Genomic DNA, 19,392 nt, shown 5'->3' with positions numbered 1-19,392 from the left:
ACTTTTTTTATCTAGCTGAAATTTAGGCCTGACCAGTGGGTGGGCTCCCCCCCCCAAATCAAATGGCCCTTTGGATTTCTGACCTTTTGAATCTTGCGGATGTGCCTTTGAATGTAGCCGCCTCCCCAAAGCTGACCTTGGGGGTGGGGAGTAAGGGAAGGTGACCAGATCTGTGGCTTCGGACTCTCTTCCAGCTGTCAAGTTCGGCCGCATGTCCAAAAAACAGAGGGACAGCTTGTACGCAGAGGTCCAGAAGCACCGGATGCAGCAGCAGCAGCGAGACCACCAACAGCCCCCCGGAGAAGCGGAGCCGCTGACCCCGAGCTACAGCATCACGGCTAACGGCCTGACGGACCTGCACGACGACCTCAGTAATTACATAGATGGCCACCCTCCTGAAGGTAGCAAAGGCGACTCTGCGGTTAGCAGCTTCTACTTAGACATACAACCTTCTCCAGACCAATCGGGCCTTGATATTAATGGCATCAAACCAGAACCAGTCTGTGACTACACTCCCACGACGGGCTTCTTTCCATATTGCTCCTTTACCAATGGGGAGACCTCTCCTACTGTGTCCATGGCAGAATTAGGTAATAACAAAGAAGGGGAACCTGCCCCGTAGTTGCTCTCTTGGTTGCCTGTTGATGGAAAGCAACACCCCGCCCTCCCAAGAGGCTCTCTGGGCCTAGAGTTCAGCCCCAGAATACAACTTGGCTCAGGAAGAGTGGCTTGGTAGTCCCCTCCCCATCCCAGCTTGGGCTTTGTGGGTTGATAGTTTGGCTGTTTGATTGGCACTGATGATGATGTCCCCCAGTTTAGGTCGTGAAACATCTGCAAGGAAGCCACCAAGCTCAAAGAGCGCCAAGGACACCCTCAACTTGGCTATTTCACCTTGGTTGCCCTTCAAGGCTGTCTCAGGAAAGGGAATGTCGTGTAGATGTTGGGTTAGAGCGGTATTGGTTGTTTTCCTGGAAGGGACCTGACCACCTAACTCAGGGGTACCCAAACTTGGCAACTTTGTGGACTTCAACTCCCATTTTGGAAGTTGAAGTCCACAAGCCTTAAAGTTGCCAAGTTTGGGGACCTCTGATCTGGCTCTTCCCAAGCAATAATGATGACCCAACAGGCAAGTTTTTGGTGAAGATGGCCAATGGCCCCAGGGAAGTTTAATACTCTAGCAGATGAGCCGCTTGATTCAAGATCTGACGTGCAATGCAGACGGTTCAAAAATGTGCCTTATCGAAATGGAATACAAACTTAACAGTGTTGTATTCTTGCATGGCTCTCATTTATTTCTACAGTTATTACGGCAGTTAGAGTATTTCTGGGACTCCCACATTTAATGGCTTGCGAAACTGAGCAGCTTCATCAGACATTATTTGCGGGCTGCCTTATTGTACAGATAAAATTTGCTTGTGAATCCAGCATAGACTCCTGGTGCGTAAAAAGAGGCCCTTTGCCCAAAGAAGGAAGACGTGGCTCTGTGTACCAAATCAAGGCCAACAGGAATATTTTATTGGCGGTGAAAATTCGCCCCACGTGAAATCTGTGTGAGGGACAATTGTGTGCAGCATTGAAAGACAGTCCTCAAATTACAGCCATTTGCTTAGCAATTGTTCTGAGTTGAGAGTGGCACTAAAGAAGAGACTTGCAGTCGGTCCTTGCAGTTATGACCGCCGGGACATCCCCAGGGCCACACGATCAAACTTCGGGCGTGGTTGTATTTAGGATGGTGGCAGGATCACGTGGTCACACACTTGTGAGCTTCCCATCCGGCTTCCGACAAGCGAAGTCAGGGGGGGAAGCCGGGTTCGTTTAACGACTGCAGGATTGTTCACTGAACAATCGTGGCACAAAGGTTGCGAAATTGGGTGGGATTCATTTAATGACCACCTTGTTTAATAAGGGAAATTCTGGTCCTGATTGTAGTTGTAAGCCGAGGGCCACTTTTAAGCAAAGGCTTACCAGCCTGTGACAAACCCTTCTGTTCTTGGATAAATGTAGCAAATAACAACCTCTCTCTTGCAGGTGATACGGAATAATAATTCACAGTTGGGGAAAATCACCCCAGCGTAAAAGAGTGAATGGGTGATCTTCCTTAGACTGGCTCCTTAGTCCACTCCTTCAAAAAGACTTGGGTGCTTTGGCCAGCATTAAAATACAGTGCAGCAGCGTCCGGATGCTTTCATTTCCTTCCCTACCCATCTCAGGGGCTGCCCCAAAGAAGTGGGGGTCAAGCTGTTCTCCAAAGCACCAGAGGGCAGGACAAGAAGCCATGGGTGGAAACTCATCAGGGAGAGAAGCAACTTAGAACTAAGGAGAACAATTAATCAGTTGAACAGTTTGCCTCCAGAAGCTGTAAATACTCCAATATTGGAAGTTTTTTAAAAGATGTTGGATATCCATTTGTCTGAAGTGGTGAAGGGTTTCCTGCCTAGGCAGGGGGTTGGACTAGAAGACCTCCAAGGTCCCTCCCAACTCTGTTATTCTATTCTACCTGTCACTTGGCCATCTCTCCTCTTCATCAAGCGATCAGAAACGGTGCCATTCAGACAAATGCCAGGTTCCCCCAGCCATCCATCCATCCGTCAGGAGAGTCCATATCTTAAAGCTGAGAAAAACAGCCCCTTAGCCAGAATTGCTTGGATCCGGGGCCAATCCTCTGTCACTCACAGTGACTGTCAGAACTAGAAGTCAGGGTGAAAAAGGATGCCAACGGCATTAAGAAGCTCATTTCAGCCCCGGGTAGGTTAATAAGCCCGGGCCAGTTAGTCAGGAGGTGCACCGAGAAACCTGTGCAGCGTCTTGGCTAATGCGTGCAACCCTCTTTTTTTTTGCTTTTCCAGAACACCTTGCACAGAACATCTCTAAGTCACACATGGAAACCTGCCAGTACCTGAGGGAAGAGCTACAGCAGATCACCTGGCAAACGTTCCTGCAGGAGGAAATTGAGAACTATCAGAGCAAGGTATTTGGTTTTTTTTTCAGCCAATGGGGTTGTTCCTTTGAAAGATCGATTGCGTAGTTGTCAGCCACCCCTTTCCAAGCGCTTTGCCGCATGGGTTTTCAAAGAAAAAAAAATTAGTGCATTGTAATTAAATTAGCAAATTGGGGGGGGAAAAGGTAGCCTGGTCACCAGAACACCTGAAACAAGCAGTAGGGCTGTTGGAGTCCAAACCGATGCTTTGATTTCCTTAAAAACCGGATGTATTTGGATCGTTTGGAGTCTTTCCTGGGAAAAGTTTTGCACGCATTGTGAAGTCCTTGGCTCTTTTTTTCTCTTCTCCAGCAAAGGGAGGTCATGTGGCAGTTATGTGCGGTGAAGATAACAGAAGCAATACAGTATGTCGTAGAGTTTGCCAAACGCATCGACGGCTTTATGGAACTATGCCAAAACGATCAAATTGTGCTTTTAAAAGCAGGTTTGTGCCTTTTGTGAAATGCGTTGAAGGGTTGTGCAGTGTGGGTTTGCAACGGGAATCCAATCTTTCCAACAGCTAAAACTACAAACTTTCCTCTCAATTATTGTCAATCATGGGTTTCTCCGTTGCTCTGTTCGTGAGGACTAGTAATTGCTGCTAAGAAAAACAACAACCCCCAGTTAAATTTTTTTAAAATGACAGCAATAAGCCCTTTACGATAAATAAAACATGAAAAGTAGAAACTCCATTCGTTATCGAAGAGCACATTGGTGCTCAATTTAATTAAGACCACCTGCAACCTCCCGAAATCCTTGTTCATCATGTCATCGATTGCGTGGAGGATGCAACTTTAGCCTTTGAGGAAATCGTGTGTTTCTTCCTGGTGCTACAGAAGAATCCGGAGAAGGAAATTATGTGACAGTAAGGCAGATGTTGAGATCCACATTTGTTTCAGTTAATCCTAGAATCGCTCCGGTAAAAGTGCAATAATTATTTTTGACATGTTGCTGAAAGGTTTTTAGAGAGGCCCAAAAATCTAATAGTCTAAAGCAGTATTCCTCAACTGTGGCAGTGAAGACGGGTGGACTTCAAGTCCCAAAATTCAGCTTGAAGATGGATGCGGGTTCACCATTCTGACTGGGAAATTCTGGGAGTTGAAATCCACCCTTCTCCAAGTTGCCACGGTTGAGAAATACTAATCTTGAAGGATCCTTCAACAATAAATGAAGAAAATACTTTTTTTTCTTTTTCCATTAGTTTTATATGTATAACAAATAGATGAAATTGATTTAATAAACACCATATACGTGAACTTAATGTATTTTAGTTAATTGAAAATGGAGTTACAGCCCATAACAAGGCGTTCTTGGTGAACAAGACACACTTTTAAAAGCAACCTGAAGCCTATTAGTTCTTTAAGACAGACCTAATATTGCCACTGAAAAATCTTTTCCTATTTCGTTTAGGGTCTTTAGAGGTTGTGTTTATCAGAATGTGCCGTGCCTTTGACTCTCAGAACAACACAGTGTACTTTGATGGCAAATACGCTGGCCCAGATGTATTCAAATCATTAGGTAAGGCAATAAATGCTTCATTAGAATGGGTTCATACTCTTAAATGTCCTTTCTAAAAGTGCTGCTTTTTGAAAATTATTTTTTAATCCTAAACAAATATATTTTATAGAAATAACTCAAAGGATTAATCATAAATACCCAGGGGCACAATTTAATTCCTGTTCTTTAGCCTTCTGTGGGACTTAAATATCATACAATGGTACCCTGACATTTAAATTAAAAAATTAAGGGTTTAAGCTAGAAAAATATACCAAGCAGAGTTTTAGCATACTAAATGCAAATGTGTGTGTATATATATATATATATATATATATATATATATATATATATATATATATATATATATATATATATATATGCAAATATATACAGTATATAGTCCTATGTTGCATTCTTTGGAAAAGACCCTATTTGACTGTTTTATTTCGCAGGCTGTGAAGATTTCATTAGTTTCGTTTTCGAATTTGGAAAGAGTTTATGTTCTATGCACCTTACTGAAGACGAGATTGCATTATTCTCAGCTTTCGTTTTACTATCTGCAGGTAAAGTATCAATCCGAGGAAGTAATTTTGCTTTTTCAAATTAACTTTTGGGTGATATTCTGAGAGTATGAAATCCCACTGGAGTATTTCCTGCCCCTGAGCCAAAATATTTCCTTCAGAACAATATATTTAGTTCACTTCCAACAGTCGGCAGGTTTTGTTATCGAAAACCTGATTTCATCACTTAGCTTGGTGCTTCCGAAAGTCAAGTAGATGTTTGAGGAGAGGAATGACATGCCTAGAGGTTCTCTTTTGCGGTCTCCTGAAACTTGTAGACCGAGCAACTCTCTTCTCACACTTGAAAGTCCAACAGCTAATATTTAAAGAGCTGTGGTAGCACAGTGGTTAGAATGCAGTCCTGCAAGATACCTCTGCTGACTGCCGGCTGCCTGCAATTTGGCAGATCGAATCTCACCAGGCTCAAGGTGGACTCAGCCTTCCCTCCTTCCGAGGTGGGTAAAAGGAGGACCTGGATTGTTTGGGGCAAAATGCTGATTCTGTAAACTGCTTAGAAAGGGCTGTAAAGCACTGTGAAGCGGTATATAAATGCAGTTGCTTGTGTTATTTTGCCTGATCCTCCAAACTTCATGGAAAATGTGAGCCATTTGTAGAAAGAAACAAGAAGAGGGTGGAGAACCATCTGTCGCTCTTCAACCTCTCTTACTTTCTGCCAAGGAATTGAAGATGGCAGGTCATCTGTGCACTACTATCAGGGGAGCTGGATTGCCCTGTTTATGGTAGTGGAGCTCCCCGGACACTTCAACCCAATAAATATAATTTCTGCAAATTATACTGGCAAAGAACCACATGAATGTGCCCCCCACACACTCTCTCTCTCTTTTTACTTTTAGATCGATCATGGCTTCAGGAAAAGGTAAAAATCGAAAAGCTCCAGCAAAAAATTCAGTTTGCGCTTCAACATGTACTGCAGAAAAACCATCGGGAAGATGGAATATTAACAAAGGTAACGAATCTACCGCAGTCTTTTGCGCTTTAAAGCCTCATTTAACTAGCTAGACCAGCAGCCCAACTTTCAACAGAATTCGCAGCATCTTTTATGGAATATTCTGCGATGCTTGTTTAACATGTGGTGGAGGAAATTATCTAATAAGCCTGAATAATGAAGGTGAACAAATTATGAGGAATTGCTCTAGAGAACATAAGATAAAGTCTTCCTTTCTTCTGACCTGGCTTTGGATCTCAGGGTGTCAACTTAACTCTTTAGAAATTGAGCATTATTTATGCAGCAATTTTAATGTAATTCTTAAAAATTGTATCAAGTATAATTCTTCCTCTTGGAAGGAATCCAACTTCCTTTATATCCTTTTTTGGGACATTGCTACCAGAAGAAGGCAAGGCCACTATTGCTAGATGCGCATTATGGGTCCCATACTCACCTATAACCCATAATGCTTCTGAAAGATAATACTTGATTATAGGGGAAGGACGGACACACACACACACACACACATTGTCCCTCAGCTTTTTAAACCCCTGTTGCCTCGCAGGCCCTAAAATGGAAAAAGGGAGCAAGTAGAATAAATGAAAGATGAGGAACCAGTTAGAGAAGCCGTATCTTACAGCACTTACAACTGTTTGATATTTGACTCATTTAAAGCATTGGCAAAGCAGCCCATCTTAACACCAATTTCTGGGCAGCTTACAATGAAGGAGTCTTTACCTCCAGAACAGCAGCAATATAGGAAACCCAAGAGAGGAAGACTTGGTGGCACCAACACAGCTCCTTGATGGTTCAACCCCTGAGGTTCTCCTTCCACAGTGACCTCACCCCATCCTCTCTAAGGATGCTTAGAAGTTTTTATGGGTCCTCCCTTCAACCCCACACCCTCCCCCCCCCGTGAAAATAATGGCCAAACCCCTCACTGACCCCCCCCATCTGTTTCCCCTCTCCCCTCACAGCTAATATGCAAAGTGTCTACCTTAAGAGCCCTGTGTGGACGACATACAGAAAAGCTCATGGCGTTCAGAGCAATATACCCAGAGATTGTGCGACTGCATTTTCCTCCCTTGTACAAGGAGTTGTTCACTTCAGAATTTGAGCCAACGGTGCAGATGGAAGGGTAAAGGGACCTTCTCAAGCCTCCTGGAAGCTCTCGGGGGGGACAAACATTCAAGCAGAAAGAAAGAAGAAAGAGATTCAACTGAGACACTTTGGTGGCCCTGCTTAAGACGCCAGGAGCCAGCACACTGCAGCTCTTCCGGGCTCCGGCGCCAGGCGAAGGAGGGGGAGAACGCAGCGAGGGTTGGACTTCCTTGTCTCCTTGGTCCCGTTGCTGCGATGCCCACCCAGAGGGGCCCTTCCCCCCCCCAGCTGGACTTCTCCGTCTTCAGCCTCTGTTTACACAGAAGGAGGGCTCTCCTCTGTCTTTGTAACTCACTGCCCACAGAGACGCTCGCTGAACAAGGTCCGACACCGAACCTCCAGCTCGACTCCGGCGACTGGTGTGCACTGCAGAGGCATCGCTTCATCAGTTTTGCACAACTTTTGCTCATTCTTTCATGAAGGACGATGTCTTTTCACCGTACCGTGTTTGCCACCGGGCGGGATGGCATGAAAAGAGTCCATAGCAATAGCATTATAATCTATTACAGGGTAAATGGGCATGAAGTCAATATATAGCAAAAAGAGATGATATTGTTTATATATTGTTTTAATTAATATAAAAAAAAATTGTAGTTAACTGGTATAGCTTTTATTGTTGAATTGATAAGGCACTTTCATTTTGCACCTTTTTTTCTTTTTAAATTATATGCTGGCGTGTTCAGTGTTTGTGCTGCATGTACACCAGAAATCCAAGTTTTAACGGAGGGTTGGAAGGGAGAAGAGGACACTGCAAAGGAGGTTGTGCTGCTATTTTCCACGTTTCCTTTGGCAGAGAGGCAGGCCCTGGTCCTGCGATGCCCTTCCAGGGTCTTGTGGAAGGGGCACGGGGGGGGAGGGAGGGGAGGGAGAGAGGAGGGACGTCAAGTTTCTAAACCGTTTTCTGGGTCTTAAAACTATGTTTTTATTGGAGAAGCAAAAACAAATAAATCCCTATTTTGAAACCAGATTGCTGACAATGGGGATTGAAAAGGAAAAAAAAAGAAAAAGCTATGTTTAATCACTTAACAAATGTGTTGGTTTTTTTAGTAACACCTTCTCAAAATCAGCTCATTTCGTGGAGTGAGTAAATATGGATTCCGACAACCAAATTTAGACAGTTGTGTTTTGGAAATATTGGTCCTAATACTTTTGTTTACATTTTGTGTGTGTTTGTGTAATTATGTGTGTGTGTGTGTGTGTGTTTGGAGAGAGAAAAAAATACAACAAATTAAGACAGGTAGGGTACATACATTTTTTTTATTCTCGTGGATAGGGTCCATGGACTTAAATCTTGTATTCAGTGCACAGACACCCCCGACTATTCGCTGAATTGTGACACAGCTGGAGGCTTGTTTAAAAAACCTGCTCTTGCGTGTTACTACTTCCTTTGTAAACCAAGGGGTGCTACTTGCCCCCCTTGCTTTGCAATCTGTTCCAAACAGAAGCTGCCATGGGAGGTGGTCGAACACGTCGGGAGCTTGGATCCAGCAGTTGCCATCTTGGTTTCTTGGTCACTCCGCCTTTTGAAATCTAAAGCAATCTGAATTCATGCTCTATCTACCACATGCTACACTTTAGCCACCCGCACCTGGAATCATGAGCAGGAAGCTCTATATTAAGAATTATTTATATCATGGCCAATGAAATCCACCTATTCAAATGCAAAATCTGATCCAAAAGTGGTGACACAAGTTGGACTCCACTTCTCCTGTTGACATTCCATTTGCTCATTGGACCACTTTGAAATATTGGAGAAAGTTCCCTCAAAACGACCACAAGTTCCAGTTGGATTCCTGGTCTTTAAGGTTGTGTTTAGAGCCAGCGACCAATCCGATGCCCTTTGATCTCCCATTGACTTCAGCGGCATCTCCTGCCACATAAGACTTACCCAAGGCTCTTGGGTTGAGTTGTTGTATCACCCATATTTAAATAAACCAATTGCATAGTCTTTCGTTCTTGTGTATTTCACTTCTCTGCATCCTGAAGTACAATCTGTATTAGCAGTGAAAACGTTTATCAGAGCAGCTTAGGTATTTTTAATTTATTGACCATTAATGAACTGTAATTGTTCTGAGAGTCATTTTCAGTTCTGATTCCAGTTGTCTTTTTAGCTGTAAAAGACCCATCAAGAATGGAAGTGGATTGAGATGTTTATTCACCGACACTAGTAATGTCAGCCAGACTTGCTAGCTACTCTTCTTTAAAAACTAAGTTAAAAGGATAACAACCTTTGGCACCCCAATGATCTGAATATAAAGTGTATGTAGGGATGTGTCTTCTTGTCTCGAACTCTTTATCCTTGACCTAGAGACCATTTTACTAGGCAGCTAAAACGTTTGAGAAGAATATTTTCATCCTTTGCTTCTTCATCAAGCATTCTGTAGGATCATGTGTGTACATAAACCATATCAGAGTTTGTTCATGTTCTGTCATGTTTATGAAAGAAAAACAATGAGTTTTGGTTTGGAGATCAGCATTATTTATGGCTCATTATTTACATTTAAGTGCTAATAGTAGGAGCTTCTGGTTGCTTGTAAATTTCCAGGGTTCTGACAGGGAGCATTGTCTTCCTTGTGGCAGGTGATTGATCAAGTGCCATCACGTCTGTGTCAACTCCTTAGTGACTTTCTAGATAGATTTTCTGCATCTGGTCCTTCAGGTCTTTCAACCCGAGTTACAACATTGTGGCTGGAGGGTGGTCATCCTATTCTCTTTTCTTCTGTCTTTCCCAGCACTATAGGACTTTGCGTCCTTAAATTGGTTGATTGATTATATGCCACCAGTTGTTGATTGTTAGCAGCCATGACCGTCCGTCCTTCGCTTGGTCCCTGGGGTCTTCCAGCAGCACCCCCATCACCACTTAACTGAATCCCACCACCTTCTGGTGATCATCCTCTTCTTCTCTTTCCTTCCCACCTTCCCAGTACAAGAACTTTTTCCAGGGAGTTAACTCTTCAAATAAAGTATCCAAAACAGGATAATTTGAACTTGGTTGTTTGTGCCATGAGTGAGAATCCTGGACTGACTTGTTGGATGATCCATTTTAAAAAAAAAAACATTTCTTAAGATGTGGATGCTCTTCTCGGGAGTCTTACTCAGCCCCAAAGTTCAAAATCATCAACCCTCTTCCTTCCCTGTTTCTCTAGGGAAGGACCACAGGGAATACCATGGCTTGCTCTGTTCTGATCATCTCCTTTTAGTTAATTGCAAATTACATTTTGATAATGATAAAACGGTGCTGACAACCTCTTATGAAAGATGGTGAGAGAGTCTGTAATCAGCGGTATCTGCTCTGAATATCAGATCAGAGGGGGAACCCATCAGCAAAAACAGAAAATCCAGGAATAAGTTTTAACGTCGGTAGCCTAATATACTTGTTGGATATAACAAACTCCAGGTGGGATTCAGCTATATAAAGTGTAGCATGCTCTGTGGTGGGAGCATATCAAGGCTTCACGATATACCTGCAGGTGAACTCCAAGTGAACTGGCAGTTAAAATTAATTTGGGTTTTCATCCTCCCATCCTCTTTTTGGGTGGACCTATTGCACCAATTTAAAAGAATGCCGGTAGTCCTGGACCTTGATGGCACAGTTCTGTCTGTCGTGTTTATATTGTTTAAAATTATGAACTGACATGATATGTGACATTCTTTCAAATCTGGTTGTCTTTTTAGGGAGCTTTTCATTATCACGAGGTTATCAAGGTCTGAATGTGTGTGTACTCTTGAACATGTGGGGTGTAGGTGTGCGTGGTTGTTGTTAGGCCATTAAGTGTCCATGGAATAAAGAAAATGTGTTGAAGATATGTAAGTCAAAAATAGAAGGTGGAAAAAATATTCTATATAAAGCCTTGTCTGGACCACTTAGAGAGACTTCTATTTTTTTAACCCTTCTATAAATATTTGGTGGCACTTGAACTATTCCTGCAATAAAATGTGATTTGTGTAAAGGTAGAAACAAACAAAAAAGATTTTGTAATGTGAAAAAAAAAATGAAAGAAAGCAATGTAATTTTTCTAAAAAAGAAAAACAAAAAACAAACCAACTTTGTATTATTTTTGTGGATGGAATTTGTCTACTTGTCTTTGGGAAAAGCATTTGATCTCATTGGATGTGCCATAGCAGAGGCGCGTGGGTGGTGGGTTCTTTTTTTTCGTTACGTCGTAGGTGAAAGGAAGGAAGTGATTTTGTGTTTCCGACATTCCATAAAGCGTGAGGCCATCACAAAATAATCCGTGTATTCGTGAGCTTCCGTCTTCGTTGCTTTTTTTTGCACATGTCGTTCATTTCTCTCTAGTGCAATATGGACGCGTAGAGCACTTGTGGGTTTTACTCAGGGAAAACTACATATTTGTTATACAGGGTTTTACGTTGTCGTTTTTTGTGGTTGTTTGGGGTGGGATGGGGGCTGAGGGATGTTTTTTTTTTTCTTTTGCTAAGGAATGTCGATTGAATCACCTGTTGTCAAGGGGCAGCCAGATAATGATCCTAACGCCACTGCCAAAACCCCGAATCTTCTCTCGTTCCGGCCCTGCCATTCACCGCAACAATTCCTGACCATTCTTTGTGCGAATTGGAGAAAAAAAAAGAAAAAAGGGTATATAAGCACCTTATGATTGACTTAACTGTGAATGACAATCCATCTTGTGATCGGTAATAGATGCCCAAGAATTTAGAAGTTTTGGTTAAAGCTCAGGGACCTTTCAAACTCTTCAACAGGGAGACCAGAGTTATGGGTCAAAACTCTTTTGAGAAACGTGGGGGCTCTTCTTACATTGAGCAACTAATCTGGACAGACCTTTGTCCCCATGGAATGTCACTTGTTTGGATTCTCAAATTTTGGCTACTTAATCCTGTTAAAGATTCAGACTAAACCAACAGGAGAGGATTTACAGCAAGAGTGTCCAATTTTGGCCACTTTAAGATCTGTGGATTTCAACTCCCAGAATTCCCCATTCATGGCTGGCTGGGAAATTCTGGGAGTTGAAGTCCACAAGTCTTAAAGTGGCCAAGGTTGGACACCCCTGGCTTACAGTATGTGTTGGGGAAATAAGTTAACACTGACCCATAATGCATGTCAAACAATATCTTTTTTTTAACAACAACAACAACAACAAAATCATTGAATCCTGAATATTTCCAGATACTATTTTGTGCTTTTCCCAAGTAAAAAAAACTCTGGGGGAACGTGGCAAGATTTTCCAAGGCCACTTTCCCCTACATTTAAAAAAAATTTTGAGTAGAGGATTGGAGAGATCACCAATCCAGAAGATTTCTTTAGGTGCCAAACAGAATTTCATTCTGTAATCTTATGCAAAACGTACCTTTTGTGCAACTTGGTTTAAATTTTTAACTTATTTATTTATTGTTCCAGATCTGCCATCTGGTGCAACCTGCAGAGTCTGGCAGTGTTCAGCAGCATTAAACATAAAGGAAAAAGCAGTCTTTATTGTACTGAAATAATTAATTATACTGTCTGCTGGGAGGAGGTGAAAATGATAAGATGGTTGTAGTTGCCATGATTGAGTCTTAATTCCTTCCCTGCAGACACCTCTGACTTATTTACTTAAATAGATTATTACAACTTTTTTAAAAAGCTATTTAAAATCCCCCAATGATATGTGAGCCGTTTTTTTCAACCTCAGCAACATTACAAATGGTAGACTTCAATTCTCAGACATCCCAGGTGTGCTGGCTGGGGAATTCTGGGAGTTGAACTCCACACCTCTGACATTTGCTGAAGCTGAGAAGCCCCCGTATTTAGAGAAATACGCTGCTCAACAGTGAGGGGTGAGTTTTTCATTTAATTGAAAAGACCGCTTAAATGATTTTAAACAGCCTGTAGCCCTGACCCTCTAAGTAATTCCATAATTGTCATTAACTGTGCAGCCACTCATCCAGTGCCAATTGTGTGCCAAAACTTTTGAAGGAGGGAGGCTGAAACAGAAATGAGAAGTTCTCTTGAGACATGCATTATTTGCCCTTTTTCCCGTGTTTCTTAACAGGAGGAGTTCTATAGAGGAAAAGAATTAGGAATTTATTGAACAGGCCAAAGAAAAGTGAATCGCATCTCAAACACGTGACTGGATACCTCTGAATCCGATCACACCCATCCTACCAATTATGGTCGTTTTTTTCCCCCCCTCCCAATTGGTCAACCGATCCAATCACATTAGACTGCAGACTTTCTTAAGGATTGACTTCTTAACTATATGCACAGGTCTTGGGAATGCCAGGGACACAGGTTTCATCCAAAGGGGTCAATGATTAGAAGGGGTTTCTGTGATCCACGAAGGTCAAAGAGAGGGCCAAGGGGCAATGAATATGGAGGTCAGAGGTCAGTTCCGGGAAACCTAGCAATGCGATGGGTTACTCGATCAATGAGGATGGAGCTGCAGATCCCACAGCCATCTCATGCACTTTCATCCAAGTTCCCCAATTGCCTTAGGTGGTATTCCTCACCCTTGGCAAGTTTCACACTTGTGGAGTTCAGCTCCCAGAATTTTACCGGGGAATCCTGGGAGTTGAAGTCCACCCATCTTCGAAGTGGCTGAGGTTGCAAAACACTTAGATACATCTATGACCTTACTGAGTTAGCACAAAACACGGAGCAGAGCTCTCGGTGTTACCCACTTAGGAGTTGTTGGAGGTTTTTTTCAGATAATTTCTGTTTGTCATTTTCAGAAAAGCAAGCATAAATACAACCTCACCTGTATGTTTGGCAATAAAAGCGTGTTAAATTATTGGGCAGCCAAAGTCAGAATTTTCCCAGGTTCGATTAGAGTATCCTTTGATTCAAATCCGTTTTCAACCATCATAATTTACGAGTAATATTGTGACCAATTTAAAATTCATTATATAATTCTGGATGGTTGGGTTTTTAAAAAAAATAAGTATTAAGGAAACCATTCCAAGTCCTGTACCACCAATCAGTTAATTGTTTATTAATGAATGATGTCCCGATAACTTTTGAAGATATAGAACAGAATAGATTAACCGAGTTGGAAGGTTCCTTGGAGATCTCCTATCCAGCCTTCTACTCAGGCAGGAAACCTACGCCATTTCAGACAAATGGTTGCCCAGGCTCTGCTTAAAAACCTGCAACATCTCCATGACTATATCCTCAAAAGTTATTGGGACATTATTCATTTTCATCCTTCATTTTACTCTCGTTTGTCTTGTCATCACCCACTCTAATGCAAACTCAGAGGAATAAGGGCATATCATGTTTATATGTGGGCATTAGCTTAGTCCTACAGTTGTTTTAATAAAATTAGATACGAGAAGTTCTAGAAATAAAATGAGCCGTAACCTATCATTACTTTATGTCAATAAATAAATCCACCGATTGGATTTTTATGGGTAGCAGGGCGTAATCCTAACTCTTCAGAGCAATAAACCAACTGAATCCAAAAATGAAATCCTCAACTCCTGTGCATTTTGAATCTTCAAGTGAGGAATTGTTATTTACATTCAGATTTTAGAGTCTATCGCTATGGTACGTATTTAGTTACTCTTAGAAGATAACTGAAAAGTTATCTTTGAAATTCAGAGTATCTCCTCCTTTCACCCCTCCTTGGCGTTACCCCTCATTTACTGGAGATGCATAAATGCACAGGACCCTACAATCATGCGTTATCCTCTCGAAATGCAGAAAATTCATAAGCAATACCGTGAATTTTATTTCACAAACCACAGAGGTACTGTATATATATATTTTCCTAATTCCAAAATTTTCTATTTTGACGCGACAAAAAAAATTTGTATAAAAAAATGACAAAAAAAACACCTCCAGTGGTCCCTCTTTTGATGAATAGGACGTTAGCTGGCTGCTTCTCTCTGTGTAAATTGTCTTGTCTGCCTGCTCCTTTTTTCGTGGAGATGCGTTTTTGTATGGATGTTTGAGCCCATGGGAGGCTTCAAGCGACGATGTATTTTTCCCACTTGGAATATATTTAACATATTTAACAAACCCCAGACAAGGCTTTTTAAAAAAAAAAACGTAAGAAGAATTGCAGTGGTAGGTGGTTTATTTGCAAATTGTTTTCCGTGCTATCCATTTTATGGCACCTTTAACAATATTCTTATTTCCAAAGTACACAATAAAGGTTTTTAAAAAAATACTCTAGCCATAACTGAATGTCAAGCAATAAAAACAATGATTTTTGTGCATAGATTTAAAGACATACCATTGTGGACATCTGCATGTAAATGCAAAATCTCTTGTTTACTGCTTTCTTAAACTTGATCAACCAACTCCTTATTTTACTACTAATTTAAGGACTTGTAATGGCCTGTATACATTTTCTCTAGCTCGGTTTGTTATGTCATTCTTTGTGTCTCAACTTCTGAGTCATATTTAACTGTTCCGTGTGGTTCTGCTCACCTCCTGTACGGTTATAACTACTTTGCGTTCATTCTCTATAGATAAAGATATACTATTTAAAAAAGGAAAGCCTATGCGGTGCAAATATTTATCTGTTTATCAAATACCACATTATGCTGTATAATATCTGTTTTACTATATACTCTATTTTAGAAATAGATGTTTAGGACTAGCGTCTGTTCTTTTGTGTTCTTCGGATGTGTGGTGCTAGCAAAGTTAATTTAACGAACAACAATCCTTTTCTCTGTTTTATTCTTAGGCAATACCACACTTGATCTTGTACGAATATTTCATGGAATATTTATGTGTGTGTGTGTGTGTGTGTGTGTGTAGGTGCGTATAGACCTTATACACGCCTGCCCACGTGCCCAGCGAAGTACCTGCATCAGAGTATTAGTTGGGGGTCATGGTTTTCTCTTCAAATATATAATTCTATAAAGTTGTCTCTAGTATATTTAATCAGGAGGAAATTAACTCCTCGCTATGATATTTGATATCCAATATAGTGTATCCTCTCATTTTACCCTCCTGATGAAGTTCTTGCAAGGCCAGGGATTCACCATCATTTGGGCTGGTGTTTTGGTTCTTGTTTTTTCTCCAAAAGATCTGGATTTTGTCCTGCTAGTTCCCAAGGCAAGACTAAGAACACAGATTTCTTTTTTTACTGGAGATCTACAAAGCTCTAATGCTATAAATTAGGTAGTCCTGGAATCAACAGGTGATCTATAGGGCAACTTTAGGCATCATATTTTGAAAATATTATCTGGAAAAACCCAGGTGAACTTTTGATTCCGGAATCTGGTGGGCAAAAGTAGGAATTGCAATTACCTCATTAAAAACTAAAGCAGGGGTGTCCAACCTTGGCAACGTAAATACTTGTGGACTTAAATTCCCTGTTTCAACTCCCAATTTCTTTAAAAACGTTTGATTGGGCGCAGCTCTTCCCTGAACCAATACATATTTCCTCCCAGGGAATTCAGATTCACCACCTCATTTATTCAAGAAGTTTCTTATACACAAGTAAGTTGTGAACAGATCTGCATAGGAGGGCATTGTAAGCATGATTGCCTGATAGATCAATACATGACAAGAAAAAAAGAACAAATATTATAAAGATTCTGATCAATTCTTCCATTCTTGTCCTTGGGCAATCACTCATCCATTCAATAGTGTACATTTAACTGTCAATCTATAAGTGTAGAGATGTGCAAAGTAAAAAGTGCAAACCTAGTTCTCCATGGCACAGTCTAATTCTGAACAAAAGTTGGCACTGAAATTGACCGCCACATGAAATTGACACTTAAAAAAAAAAAAATTAGGACCAGTATTATTTTAGCAATAATGGATATCAAATATCTAAAGCGAGGAATACACTTTGAAATATTTATTATGACTCTTTTATGGACTATTGACTGGTTATAAAATCTTTAGCAAACATTTTTGAGGAATTTAAGAAGCTGTTTGTTTACCACTCTTTTTGATAATAGAGGATAGTGACTATTAAAGTCTCAGCTCCATGCACTACTTCTGTTTTTGATTTAATACACCAGTCGTTTTTCGGGGGGGGCGGGGGAATCAAAATTTATGTGCACCCGGCTACATTTTAATAAGCTTACGTACATTTACTCTGTACGTATTAATCAGTTAATCAAGGTTTTTTTTAAACATACAATCTTCTTTAAAGTTGCAAGTCCATTATTACTGTTCACTCCCTCATCAATCCTAGTCACTTTTTAACCAGAGTTTCTCTTATTGTTTGTGTAATCCATGTTTCACATCCTTTCTACCAATCCCTCACTGTTTGGGCTTCATTGTTTTATAAATTATACAAGTCTGTGCAAGTAATGTTTCTCATAGTGTCTGAGAAATAATAAATGCTGATTATAAATATGTATTGGTCTGAAAATTAAGCACATATACTTCACCAACCTCATTGAGAGAAATGCTCAGTCTTCTGTAAATACCTACCTACAAATTGACATGAATCTGTACTGGACATGCAAAAACGTGGAGTCTTTTGTGTACAGTATATATAAGTCCATTTTCTAGTTATAAAAAAGTATAAGCCATTGGGATGGATATTAAAAGTAATATTGTAATAAAATGATACTAATGGTCTTTTCCCTGTTATGACCTAATTTTTTTCACTGCAATCAGATTTTCTTTAGAATTCACTCCTATACCTGACAGCGTAGTTGCAGCAGTTTTATCCTGATCCCGAATAAAGTATTTTGACTCATTTTGTAAATACAATTGTAAAAATAAGAGATTTAATGTTGTCTTTTAAATACTCTGATTTTCATTCTAATATGAATGTTGTTATATTGTACTTAGAACCTGTACCTTTAATATTACATTACCTTTATTAAGTGCATTGAACACATCAATTTTAGATGTGCTTTATGTACTGGTCTCCTGTAATAAAACTTCAGCTTCTAATGGAAACCTTCATCGCGTTCGTTTTTTCCCCCCTGTGTGCCTTCTTGGATTTTGCTAAGGGTTCAAGCAAAGGTCCCACTGACAGGAGGGTGTAGTGGTTTTGGGGTTGAATGGTGATTTAAAAAATGGAAATGAGGTTCTGATCCAGAGTTTTCCCAACCACCAGAACTTGATGGAGGGTTCACAAGAAATGAAGGGCGGAAGAAAAGAATAACCAACCCACTGGGCAGGCAGAAAACCCTATACCAACATATAAAGAATGGCTGCTGGAATTGGGTACTAGTTTAATGAAAATAAGGACTTGGGGTGACATGATAGCAGGGTTCCAATATCTCAGGGGCTGCCCCAAAGAAGAGGGAGTCAACCTATTTTCCAAAGAACCTGAAGGCAGAAGCAACGGATGGAAACTAATCAAGGAGAGAAGCAACCTAGAACTAAGGAGGAATTTCCTGACAGGGAAGACAATGAACCAGTGGAAAAGCTTGATTCCAGAAGTTGTGGGTGCTTCAACCCTGGAACTTTTCAAGAGATTGGACAATTATTTGACCTCCGAGGTCTCTCCCAACTCTCTCATTCTATTATTTCAGACAAAAATCTACTCAAACACAGCCAATCCTCAAACTTTGCCTCTTGGTCACAAGGTTCTCAAGCTGAACATGCTTGAGAGCCCTGTGCTGGTCCACTTTCGCCCACATAACCCTCAGTCCAGTCTGAACTGCAGGGTTGTCCTTAGGAAAACTGGAGGAAAAGCTTGAGCCTGCATCTCCTGTATCAATTTACACACTTTTATTTACAATTGATTTACACTCATCAGGGAGTTCCCCCAGTGAAGTGAGAGACCACTTTTGGGTAGGAGTAAAGGTGGAATCAAGCGAGTTTCATCCTGGGCACCGATTCCTGGTCAGTGGTTCTCCACCTTGGCAGCTTTGAAATTGGGTGGACTTCAATTCCCAGAATTCCCCCAGCCAGCTTTGCTTTGCTTTGCTTTGCTTTGGGGAATTCTGGGAGTTGAAGTCCACCCAATTTCAAAGCTGCCAAGGTTGATAAACTCCAGCTCACTTCTAGCAGGATGTTATTGCAATCTCAATCAAAAAGAATAACAGAGTAATAGAGATGGAAGGGACCTTGGAGGTCATCCAACCCCCTGCTCAAACAGGAAACCCTATATTTTTGCTGTTTCCAAGGTGCTAATGCTGAATATTCAAATTTATTCCTAAATTTACAAGCCCGCATTTATTGATCTGCATGCAAGGAAAATCAACGTTGCTTGCTTCCCATCACGCAAGTCGGCGTCTAGTCCCCCCTCTACGCATCCTTTCCTCTCCACCTCTGATTGGACAGTTTGCTTCCCGGGCGTTGTCTCGCGGTAAGGTCCACCCCGTGGATTGGACATACTGCGAGCTGTGGGCGGTGCTTTGCTGATGCC

The 19,392-nt window shown here is 41.1% G+C and overlaps 1 protein-coding gene across 4 annotated transcripts in view; it reads left to right on the top strand.

Moving 5' to 3' along the window:
* RORA (RAR related orphan receptor A) overlaps positions 1–8,171 on the top strand; it is a 52,350-nt gene extending 44,179 nt beyond the window's left edge. For 3 of the 4 annotated variants that reach the window (XM_087941943.1, XM_087941940.1, XM_087941942.1), the window contains exons 4-10: positions 195–590; positions 2,847–2,968; positions 3,290–3,422; positions 4,388–4,495; positions 4,927–5,037; positions 5,889–6,001; positions 6,958–8,171. In XM_087941943.1, the coding sequence (XP_087798069.1) occupies positions 195–590; positions 2,847–2,968; positions 3,290–3,422; positions 4,388–4,495; positions 4,927–5,037; positions 5,889–6,001; positions 6,958–7,122 (1,148 nt within the window). In that variant the 3' untranslated portion in view covers positions 7,123–8,171. The remainder of the gene's footprint in view (positions 1–194; positions 591–2,846; positions 2,969–3,289; positions 3,423–4,387; positions 4,496–4,926; positions 5,038–5,888; positions 6,002–6,957) is intronic. The other variant, XM_087941941.1, reaches the window with a different exon arrangement.
* The last annotated feature ends 11,221 nt before the right edge of the window (positions 8,172–19,392 follow it).

The sequence above is a fragment of the Pseudonaja textilis genome, chromosome 13 (assembly GCF_049901715.1).
Source record: "Pseudonaja textilis isolate UNSWEBS1 chromosome 13, rPseTex1.2, whole genome shotgun sequence".
Taxonomy (NCBI): Eukaryota; Metazoa; Chordata; class Lepidosauria; order Squamata; family Elapidae; genus Pseudonaja; species Pseudonaja textilis.
This window is presented reverse-complemented; position numbering and strand designations above follow the sequence as displayed.